Source organism: Aquarana catesbeiana, linkage group LG03, assembly GCF_042186555.1.
Source record: "Aquarana catesbeiana isolate 2022-GZ linkage group LG03, ASM4218655v1, whole genome shotgun sequence".
Lineage (NCBI taxonomy): Eukaryota > Metazoa > Chordata > Amphibia > Anura > Ranidae > Aquarana > Aquarana catesbeiana.
Window position 1 is genome coordinate 21,499,579 of NC_133326.1, and position 12,154 is coordinate 21,511,732.

The 12,154-nt window shown below is 44.1% G+C and overlaps 1 protein-coding gene across 1 annotated transcript in view; it reads right to left on the reverse strand.

Annotated features, from left to right (window-relative positions):
• Positions 1-1,642: 1,642 nt before the first annotated feature.
• RNF212 (ring finger protein 212) overlaps positions 1,643-12,154 on the reverse strand; it is an 80,003-nt gene continuing 69,491 nt past the window's right edge. Inside the window, exon 12 of the mRNA XM_073618378.1 lies at positions 1,643-3,122. Coding sequence (XP_073474479.1) covers positions 2,927-3,122 — 196 coding nt within the window. The 3' untranslated portion in view covers positions 1,643-2,926. The remainder of the gene's footprint in view (positions 3,123-12,154) is intronic.

The following is a 12,154-nucleotide window of genomic DNA, read 5'->3' on the forward strand; positions in this document are numbered from 1 at the left end:
GGCAACTATAAAATGCGCATATATATATAGATCTATATATATACAGATCTATAGATCTATATATATAGAGATGGATGGATGGATAGATAGATAGATATAGATATATATATACTGGGGCCCTTTACTACGACCCCACAACGGCCCTTTCACATGTTCTGCAGTGAGCTCCCTTCCTACTGTATTGGGGGCCCCCCCAGGGTGGCAGAAAACAAGATATATATGTCACCAGCATACCAAGAAAATATAAGGATCCAAAGCAGTGGGAGAACTATCAGGATTGCAAATGTTTTCTTGCCTCCGGGCCCTGGTGTTCTGCCACTGTGGGGTTTCCCAGCCTCCTCTTGCTGTATTTTCATACCCTCCACGCTCCTCTCCTGCACATATTGTCTATTGTCATACCCTCCACGCTCCTCTCCTGCACATTCTGTCCACTGTCATACCCTCCACGCTCCTCTCCTGCACATTCTGTCCACTGTCATACCCTCCACGCTCCTCTCTTGCACATATTGTCTATTTTCATACCCTCCACGCTCCTCTCCTGCACATATTGTCTATTGTCATACCCTCCACGCTCCTCTCCTGCCCATATTGTCTATTGTCATACCCTCCACGCTCCTCTCCTGCACATATTGTCTATTGTCATACCCTCCACGCTCCTCTCCTGCACATACTGCCTCCATCAAACTCTCCATACCTCTCTCCTGTATATATCCATCGTCATACCCTCCATGCTCCTCTCCTGCACATATTGTCCACTGTCATACCCTCCACACTCCTCTCCTGCACATTCTTCCACTGTCATACCCTCCACGCTCCTCTCTTGCACATATTGTCCATTTTCATAACCTCCACGCTCCTCTCCTGCACATATTGTCTATTTTCATACCCTCCACGCTCCTCTCCTGCACATATTGTCTATTGTCATACCCTCCATGCTCCTCTCCTGCACATATTGTCTATTGTCATACCCTCCACGCTCCTCTCCTGCACATACTGCCTCCATCAGACTCTCTATAATTCTCTCCTGTATATATTGTCCATCGTCATACCCTCCACGCTCCTCTTCTGCACATATTGTCTATTTTCATACCCTCCACGCTCCTCTCCTGCACATATTGTCTATTGTCATACCCTCCATGCTCCTCTCCTGCACATATTGTCTATTGTCATACCCTCCACGCTCCTCTCCTGCACATACTGCCTCCATCAGACTCTCTATAATTCTCTCCTGTATATATTGTCCATCGTCATACCCTCCACGCTCCTCTTCTGCACATATTGTCTATTTTCATACCCTCCACGCTCCTCTCCTGCACATATTGTCTATTGTCATACCCTCCACGCTCCTCTCCTGCACATACTGCTTCCATCAAACTCTCCATACCTCTCTCCTACATATATCGCCCATCGTCATATCCTCCACACTCCTCTCCTGCACATATTGTCTAATTTCATACCCTCCAACCTCCTCTCCTGCACATCAAACTCTCCACATCTCTCTCCTACATATATCGTCCATTGTCATACTCTCCTGCACACCATCATTTCTCTCTGCACCCCTTTTCTGCACATACTGCCCATCATACCCCCCCCCCCCCCCCCCCCCCGTGCCTCTTCAGAACATACTGCCCATCATACCCCCCGTGCCTCTTCAGAACATACTGCCCATCATCACATCCTCCCCACTTGCGCTCACAGATCCCCTGCTGTTCGGAGCAGATGGATGACAAGTCTGTGTCTGTTCAGTTTATGTAGAGCAGACACGGACAGAGCCCGCTCTGCTCAATGGGCAGCTGGGTGTTAATGGACTTCGCTGTCTTTTTACACCCGACTGCCCTCCAGTCTAATCCACCTAGATGGAGGAGGGTGGATCCTCTTCTGGGTTTTTTTTATTTTTTAATGGACCGAATCTATAGATGGGGATGAATGGACGTCTGAAAAACTGATATGACCCTTTCTGTGAGCGGTCTAATACGTCAGACTGCATGTGAAGACCGTGACTCTAAAAGGAAACATTATGTGCTCTTTTATTTAACCAAGAACAACAATTTGAAACCAGAATTGTTCCAGAATGAAATCAGAAATTCAGTGACGGTACATTTTAATTGCATTACATTAAACAAAAACAAACCTCATCTTTGTCTAAAAATTCGGGGATCTGTTGTAATTTCTGAGGCTGAATTCACACACCACGCGTGTTGCGATTAGCGCGTTTACGAGCAGTAAAGGGGGTTTTAACTTGTTGCGGTCTATTTTTATTTTTTTAACAGGAGGAATCAAAAAACTTTTTTTTTTTTTTTTTTTTTTGCCTTATTGTGCGTTGCAGGATGTTGTGGTGTGAATAAGCCCTTAAACCCAAAAAATATTATATTGCAACTTAAGAGTCCTTGGTGTGGTGACTGCATTTGTTTTCTTTCTTTTGTCATGCTCAATTTGCTTTATTTTCACCTGGTAATCCTGAAAAGAACTTCCTGTCCCTGGGTGGCTACATCACTTCTCCACTGTATCAGTGGAGGAAGCCATGGTTGCCATCCTAAGCTGCTCTCCTGATGTGGACTACAAACCATCCCCATTACATGGGGGGGACAGTGCAATTGGTAGGTTACAGAAGATAGCCAGGAAGGAAGATATGCTTTGGTGCAGCTCAAAGGAAGTGAAAAGAACACAGCGCTTTTGGCAGGATCAACAAGTATTTCCTAAAAATGTTCTTAGCTTAAAAAAAAAAAAAAATAGGCACCCAACACATTTAAGGACACTAAACTGCAATATATTTCATATGTATTCTTGGGTTTGGCTATTCATATTTTTTCCTAGGTTTAGCTATCCTTTAAGCTTGGGGAAAAAGTCATAGGACAAGAAGGACCATCAACAGAGAACTTGGCTGAACTTTCAGTTTATCCATCTAATCTACACATGGAGAAGATTCTTAATGACGGCGCTGTAGGATATTGGTAAGGGTAATCGGCTGTCGCACCTTTGATGGTTGGGAAGAGGCTGATGTCTGGGAAAGCAGCTGAGATACTCCCGGGCTTGAGAAGTTCCAGGAACCTCTACGGTCCATCTGTGATGCCGACTGTGACAGCTGGTGATAGATGTTGGGCTGCAAGGAGCCACCAGTAGACCTGTATAGAACACACTAAGAATTCATTGGTTTCTAACACGGAGCATAGTGTTCAAATGGAACGGTTTACATTATAATAAAAATCATAATGTGCACCTACTACAATGCTCAGAGCAACATGAAAGTCTATGAATATTAATACTAACATACAAAAAAAAAAAAACCCAATAATACCTGGTTAAAAAAACAAGCAGCTCTATCTTAACCACTTGACCTCAGGAAGGTTTTACCCTCTTCAAGATCAGGCTATTTTTTGCTATTTGGCACTGTGATAATTTAACTGGCAATAGCTCGGTCATGCAACAATGTACCCAAATAATTTTTTTCACACAAAATAGAGCTTTCTTTTGGTGGTATTTGATCATCACTGTTTTTATTTTTTTTTGTTTGTTTCAAAACATAACAAAAAAGGACTGAAAAGTGTGCAAAAAAATATTTTTTACTTTCTGCCATAACACATATCCCCAAAAAAAATTAAATCAAATTTCTTTTTAAATTGAGGTCAAAATATATTCTGCTACATGTCTTTGGTAAACAAAACAAAAAAATCCCAATAAGCGTATATGAGTGAAAGTTTTAGGGTCTACAAACTATGGCTTATATACTGGAATCTTTAGCTTGTTTTTTTTTTTTAAGCTAGTAATGGCGGCGATAGTGTGGTGGACAATTTGACACTAACTGACACTGGGTGGGAAGTAGACTAACTGACATCACCAGTGACACTTAATACAGTGGTCAGTGCTAATCCTATACACTGTCACTGTACTAATGACACTGGCTGAGAAGAGATTAAAGTGGTTCTAAAAGCTCAAGGTTTTTTACCTTCATGCATGAAGGTTAAAAAAAAAAAACCTGTATGCAGCAGCCCCCTCAGGCCCCTTAATTCTCACCTGAGCCCCATCTCGATCCAGCGATGTGCATTAGAGCCTTGGCTCTCCGGGGACTCTCCTTCATTGGTTGAGACAGCAGCGGGAGCTATTGTGTCCTGCTGCTGTCAATCACAGCCACTGAGCCAATGAGAGGAGAGAGAGGGGGTGGGGGCCGAGCTGCAGCTTTCTGTGTGAATGGACATGCAGAGCTGTGGCACGGGTGCCCCCATTGCAAGCTGCTTGCTCTGGGGGCACTCGGTGGGAGGGGCCTGGAGTGCCGATGTGGGACCCGAGAAGAGGAGGATCAGGGCTGCTTGCTAGTTTTCAAATCCATTTCAAATAGTTTTCCAATTCGAAAAGTTTTTGAATCCATTTCGAATAGTTTTCGAATTCAAATAGTTTTCCAATTTCCAAAAATAATAAAATAGAATAGAAAATAAAGGAATAGAATAGAAAAAAATATATTTTTTCTATTCTATTCCTTTATTTTCTATTCTATTTTATTCTCTTTGGAAATTGGAAAACTATTCGTATTCGAAAAGTATTCTAAAATGATAAGAATTCAAATTTCGTCCGAATTTTGATTTTCGTTATTTCGGATTCGTTTAAATCTGGTACTATTCTAATGTGGATGCATCCGAATTTCAGAATAACAAAAATTCGTCCGAATTTTAATTTGGAACGAAATGAACTGGACATGTCTAGCCCTAAGGCCCCTTTCACACTGGGGCGGTTTGCAGGCGTTATTGCGCTAAAAATACCGCCTGCAAACCGCCCCTAAACAGCCTCCGCTGTTTGTTCAGTGTGAAAGCCCGAGGGCTTTCACACTGAAGCGGTGCGCTGGCAGGACGGTAAAAAAGTCCTGCAAGCCGCATCTTTGGAGCGGTGAAGGAGCGGTGTATTCACCACTCCTTCGCCGCTCCTGCCCATCGTACAGCGCTATAGCCGCGCTGTACGAGTGGTTTTAACCCTTTTTCGGTCGCCAGTGGGGGGTTAAAACCGCACCGCTAGCGGACGAATACTGCGGTAAAACAGCTCTAAAAATAGCGCTGTTTTACCGCCGACGCCCCCTACCGCCCCAGTGTGAAAGGGGCCTAACCCAGAAGAAGGTGTCAATGTACAAGTACATGACGATGCCTGTACATGTCACCCGCCGTAACACTAAATCCTTATTCTCCAAAAATAATCCGTACACATCCACTACTTAATAGCCCTGTAATCTATTTTTCATAAAATTGTCCAGAAAAGTCTTTATCACTTTTTTCACAATGTATATCTTCAGTTAAAAGGTGATCTGTTATTAATCAATTTGTGGTCTGTTCTTTAACCACTTAAAGTGGTGTTCCACCCAAAAAATAAAAAATACATGAAAATTCCTAAAAGAAAATAAAAAAAAACATTTGGAAATTTTTTTTTTAACTCACCTCTAAATGCCTGTTGCTAGGGGGTCCCTCATAGTCTGCCTCTTTCAGTGCCTGGGCTGGTGACATCACTTCCCCCTCGGCGCAGGAAGGGCTCAGCTCTGCTCCCTCCCTCTTGTCAATCACCTGGGACCCATTACAGGTCCCAGGTGACTGAGCAGCCAATCACGGCGCCGCTCGCGCATGCATAGTGGGTGCCCGGCTGTGAAGCCACAGCCCGGCGCCCACAGTTGCAATGCCGGCGCCGTCGAACGGAGGGGGAGGCAAGCGGGGCTTCGATCCCCCGCATCGCTGGACCCTGGGACAGGTAAGTGTCCAATTAAAAGTCAGCAGCTGCAGTATTTGTAGCTGCTGACTTTTAATTTTTTTTTTTTTTTTTAATGGGCCCTCCTCTTTAACCAGATATACTGCGGCAGGGCGGCTCTGTTGTGCGAAATCACGTACCTGCACGTCATTTCGTGTAATAGATACTAAGGCGCGCGCCCGCCCATTGGACAGAGGGGGAGAGCCCATCAGCGGGTCCAGCGGTCCCGATGTCCGCTGGCCACCCGCTTTCGTTCCCCAGAGAGGCAGAAGGACGATCTGCCTATGCTAAGCAGGAACACGGATCTGTGTGTTCCCCCAGTCAGTCCATCCCCCACACAGTTAGCAAGCACCCCCTAGGGCAGTGATGGCCAACCTTGGCACCCCAGATGTTTTGTAACTACATTTCCCATGATGCTCAACTACACTGCAGAGTGCATGAGCATCATGGGAAATGTGGTACCATCGCTGCCCTAGGGGCACACTTAACCTTGTGATTGCCCCTGGTGTTAACCCCCTCCCCTACCAGTGTCATTAGTACAGTAACAGTTTTAGCACTGATCGATCACTGTAATAATGTCACTGGTTCTCAAAAAAGTGTCCTATTTGTTCGCCGCAATGTCACAGTCCCGCTAAAAATCGCTGATCGCCGCCATTACTAGTAAAAAAAAAAAAAAAAAAAAAAGAAAAACGAAAGATCCCATAAAAATATCCCATAGTTTGTATAACTTTTGTGCAAACCAATCAGCTTACACTTAGGATTTTTTTTTTTACCAAACCTAAATTAATGAAGAAATTAGATTTTTTTTTTTTTTTTACATTTTTTTTTATTGGATATGTATTATAGCAGAAAGTAAAAAATATTGTTTTTTATTTTTTCAAAATTGTTGGTCTTTTTTTAATTCAAAACGCAAAAAATAAAAACCGCAGAGGTGATCAACTACCACCTAAAGAAAGCTCTATTTGCGGGGAAAAAAAAGTACATACATTTTATTTGGGTACAACGTCGCACTACCGCGCAGTTGTCAGTTAAAATAACGCAGTGCCGAAATTGCAAAAAATGGCCTGGTCATTAAGGGGGTAAAACCTTCCGGGGCTGAAGTGGTTAACAGAATTTCTTTAATGTGAACTATAATCAGATGTAATTTACTCAAAAGAAAGGGCATAACACATGTTAAAGCTGAACTCCAGGAATTCAGTCACTTTCTATAATGTTCTGGATTATTAGTAGTTAAGTCCAACGAGGTGCATGCCACCTCATGGCCTTATCGGTTTAATTAACAATATGTAATTTTACTTAGCGCTAGGAACAATACTGTTGCTATACTTCCAGTGCAGCTGCAGTGTTGTATACAGCTGCTCCGCCCACCCTTCCCCTCCTCCTGCCCAATCACAGAGCACTTTGTATTAAGTAAACTCATTCACTTCTGTGATTGAACTGACAATAAATAATGTGCTGCGCTGCAATCCAAATGAACCAATATGGTATGGGACAAAATAATACATAACAAAAAATCAAACACATAAAATAACTAAAATGTCCCAAATACTGCAATCCAAAAAAAAAAAAAAAAATGTGATGAAATGATATTCCTCCAAAAACACTTCTGATAGAGTGCTCCACCACTGCACACACACTCGATCCCGCTTACTGGAACGATGTGACGAATATTATAAGGAGTCAAATCTTGGTGTATTGGTTACTCCTTCACAAAATGTTTCCATTTACCTCCTACAAGAACGCCACAATATGCATCGGTTCTCCTACCAGTATCACCACTTATGGGAAATCCAACTAACATGACTTTAATAAAGGCTACAACATGCTCTTACAGGAATAAAAAAAAAACAATCAGCGCTGTATAAAAAAAAATCCAAAACTGAATAGAGATTAGGGATGAGCCGAACACCCCCCTGTTCGGTTCGCACCAGAACATGCGAACAGGAAAAAAGTTCGCTCGAACAAGCGAACACCGTTAAAGTCTATGGGACACGAACATGAATAATCAAAAGTGCTAATTTTAAAGGCTTATATGCAAGTTATTGTCATAAAAAGTGTTTGGGGACCTGGGTCCTGCCCCAGGGGACATGGATCAATGCAAAAAAAAGTTTTAAAAACGGCCGTTTTTTCGGGAGCAGTGATTTTAATAATGCTTAAAGTCAAACAATAAAAGTGTAATATCCCTTTAAATTTCGTACCTGGGGGGTGTCTATAGTATGCCTGTAAAGGGGCGCATGTTTCCTGTGTTTAGAACAGTCTGACAGCAAAATGACATTTGGAAGGAAAAAACACATTTAAAACTACCCGCGGCTATTGCATTGCCGACAATACACATAGAAGTTCATTGATAAAAACGGCATGGGAATTCCCCCCAGGGAAACCCCGAACCAAAATTAAAAAAAAAAAAAATGACATGGGGGGGTCCCCCTAAATTCCATACCAGGCCCTTCAGGTCTGGTATGGATATTAAGGGGAACCCCGGCCAAAATTTAAAAAAAAAATGACGTGGGGTTCCCCCTAAATTCCATACCAGACCCTTCAGGTCTGGTATGGATTTTAAGGGGAACCCCGCGCCAAAAAAAAAAAAAAAAAACGGCGTGGGGTTCCCCCAAAAATCCATACCAGACCCTTATCCGAGCACGCAACCTGGCAGGCCGCAGGAAAAGAGGGGGGGACGAGAGTGCGGCCCCCCCCCTCCTGAACCGTACCAGGCCACATGCCCTCAACATTGGGAGGGTGCTTTGGGGTAGCCCCCCAAAACACCTTGTCCCCATGTTGATGAGGACAAGGGCCTCATCCCCACAACCGTGGCCGGTGGTTGTGGGGGTCTGCGGGCGGGGGGCTTATCGGAATCTGGAAGCCCCCTTTAACAAGGGGACCCCCAGATCCCGCCCCCCCCCTGTGTGAAATGGTAAGGGGGTACTTACCCCTACCATTTCACTAAAAAACTGTCAAAATAGTTAAAAATGACAAGAGACAGTTTTTGACAATTCCTTTATTTAAATGCTTCTTCTATCTTCCTTCATCTTCTTCTTCTTCTGGTTCTTCTGGCTCTTCTGGTTCTTCCTCCGGCGTTCTCGTCCAGCATCTTCTCCGCGGCGTCTTCTATCTTCTTCTCCTCGGGCCGCTCCGCACCCATGGCATGAGGGGAGGCTCCCGCTCTTCTCTTCATCTTCTTCTTCATCCTCTTCTCTTCTTCATCTTCTTCATCTTCTTCATCTTCATCTTCTCTTCTTTTCTTCTCCGGGCCGCTTCGCATCCATGCATGAAGGGAGGCTCCCGCTGTGTGACGGCGTCTCCTCGTCTGACGGTTCTTAAATAACGGGGGGCGGGGCCACCCGGTGACCCCGCCCCCCTCTGACGCACGGTGACTTGCGGGACTTCCCTGTGACGTCACGGGGAATGCCACAGGGAAGTCCCGTCATGTCCCGTGCGTCAGAGGGGGGCGGGGTCACCGGGTGGCCCCGCCCCCCGTTATTTAAGAACCGTCAGACGAGGAGACGCCGTCACACAGCGGGAGCCTCCCTCCATGCATGGATGCGGAGCGGCCCGCAGAAGAAAAGAAGAGAAGATGAAGATGAAGAAGATGAAGAAGAGAAGAGGATGAAGAAGAAGATGAAGAGAAGAGCGGGAGCCTCCCCTCATGCCATGGGTGCGGAGCGGCCCGAGGAGGAGAAGATAGAAGACGCCGCGGAGAAGATGCTGGACGAGAACGCCGGAGGAAGAACCAGAAGAGCCAGAAGAACCAGAAGAAGAAGAAGATGAAGGAAGATAGAAGAAGCATTTAAATAAAGGAATTGTCAAAAACTGTCTCTTGTCATTTTTAACTATTTTGACAGTTTTTTAGTGAAATGGTAGGGGTAAGTACCCCCTTACCATTTCACACAGGGGGGGGCCGGGATCTGGGGGTCCCCTTGTTAAAGGGGGCTTCCAGATTCCGATAAGCCCCCCGCCCGCAGACCCCCACAACCACCGGCCACGGTTGTGGGGATGAGGCCCTTGTCCTCATCAACATGGGGACAAGGTGTTTTGGGGGGCTACCCCGAAGCACCCTCCCAATGTTGAGGGCATGTGGCCTGGTACGGTTCAGGAGGGGGGGGGCGCACTCTCGTCCCCCCCTCTTTTCCTGCGGCCTGCCAGGTTGCGTGCTCGGATAAGGGTCTGGTATGGATTTTTGGGGGAACCCCACGCCGTTTTTTTTTTGGCGCGGGGTTCCCCTTAAAATCCATACCAGACCTGAAGGGTCTGGTATGGAATTTAGGGGGAACCCCACGTCATTTTTTTTTTTAAATTTTGGCCGGGGTTCCCCTTAATATCCATACCAGACCTGAAGGGCCTGGTATGGAATTTAGGGGGACCCCCCCACGTCATTTTTTTTTTTTTTTTAATTTTGGTTCGGGGTTTCCCTGGGGGGAATTCCCATGCCGTTTTTATCAATGAACTTCTATGTGTATTGTCGGCAATGCAATAGCCGCGGGTAGTTTTAAATGTGTTTTTTCCTTCCAAATGTCATTTTGCTGTCAGACTGTTCTAAACACGGGAAACATGCGCCCCTTTACAGGCATACTATAGACACCCCCCAGGTACGAAATTTAAAGGGATATTACACTTTTATTGTTTGACTTTAAGCATTATTAAAATCACTGCTCCTGAAAAAACGTCCGTTTTTAAAACTTTTTTTTGCATTGATACATGTCCCCTGGGGCAGGACCCGGGTCCCCAAACACTTTTTATGACAATAACTTGCATATAAGCCTTTAAAATTAGCACTTTTGATTTCTCCCATAGACTTTTAAAGGGTGTTCCGCGGCATTCGAATTTGCCGCGAACACCCCAAATTGTTCGGTGTTCGGCGAACTTGCGAACAGCTAATGTTCGAGTCGAACATGAGTTCGACTCGAACTCGAAGCTCATCCCTAATAGAGATCACAATATCGCCTCCCTTCTGTAAAAGAAAGACTCTACCCTACATGTTTCGTCACAACTGACGTCTTGCTGGAATAAATGGAAACATTTTGTGAGGGAGTAACCAATACAAGCGAGATATAACTCTTTATAATATTAGTCATATCCTATCGGTAAGCGGGAGTGAGTCTCTGTGTGGTGGTCATGGAGCACTCTATGAAAGGTATTTTCGGAGGATCATTTCATCACATCTTTTTTTTGGACTATTTGGGACATTTTATTTGTGTATTTGATTTTTTGTTGTATATATAAAGCCTCGTACACACGATCGGATTGTTGGCCAACAAAACCGTGGACTTTTCTCCGAAGGGTGTTGGCCCAAATTTGTCTTGCATACACACGGCACACAATTGTTGGCCAACAAATACGAACGTAGCGATGTTCTACGTTGTTTTTCAGCTCTTTAGCGCCACCCTTTGGGCTCTTTCTGCTAGTTTTGTGTTAGTAGAAGTTTGGTGAGTGCTGATTCGCACTTTTCAGTTCGTTTCTGAACGGCCGTTCGTCAACCAGACATGTTGCGGAATCGGAGGAGATAATGTGTTATTTATTATTGGCCTTGGAGTTATTGCGTTGACATTAGTTTTTGGTTGAATAATAATTATTTGATATATTTTCTATATTTTTGGATGCATAGAATTCAATTTTTGGTTAACTTCTACTATTGGCAGATTTTTTTTTTTTAATGCACAATAAAAAAATTGTGGGAGACTTGGTTGTGTGTTTTACTTCAAATGACAGTCACATTTAAAAAAAATACAATGTAAAATTGACAAGGGACACCAACATAGTTGTATCTTTGATCTTAAATAAAACAGGATAATGGTGTTGTGGTAACTTGCCGAAAAAACAAAACAAAAAAAAAAACATAATAACAATATTCTTGATATCACTAGAAAAAAAAGCCTTTGAAAATTAGTTCGCAATAACTCCATCAGTATCACCAGCAAAGCAGCTTCATTCTTATCCCATTAAAGAAGAAGAGAATTGTGCGCTGCATTTCCAGATTTCATAATTTGCCGCGTCACGAATGTCAATTCTCCATTACGAATGCTAGTTTACAAAACCGACCACTTCCGGCTCATCCTTGCTTCCGAGCATGCGTGTTTGTACTTTGGACTTTTGTCCGGCGGACTTGTGTACACACGCTCGGAAGATCCGACAACAGACATTTGTCCGCGGAAAATTTGAAAACCTGCCATCCAACATTTGTCCGCTGAAAGTCCGACAACAATTGTCCGATGGAGCGTACACACGGTCGGATTTTCCGCCAACAGCCTGTCATCGAACATTTCCCGTCGGAAAGTCAGATCATGTGTACGAGGCTTTATTTTGTCACATACTGTATTGGTTCATTTGGATTGCAGCACAGCACATTATTTATTGTCTATTTGTTGCTGTAAAAAAATATCTCATGGTGCAGCTCTTATCACTATTTATTAATTATTGTTTTTCACCACTAGCCTGGTTTAGTTTC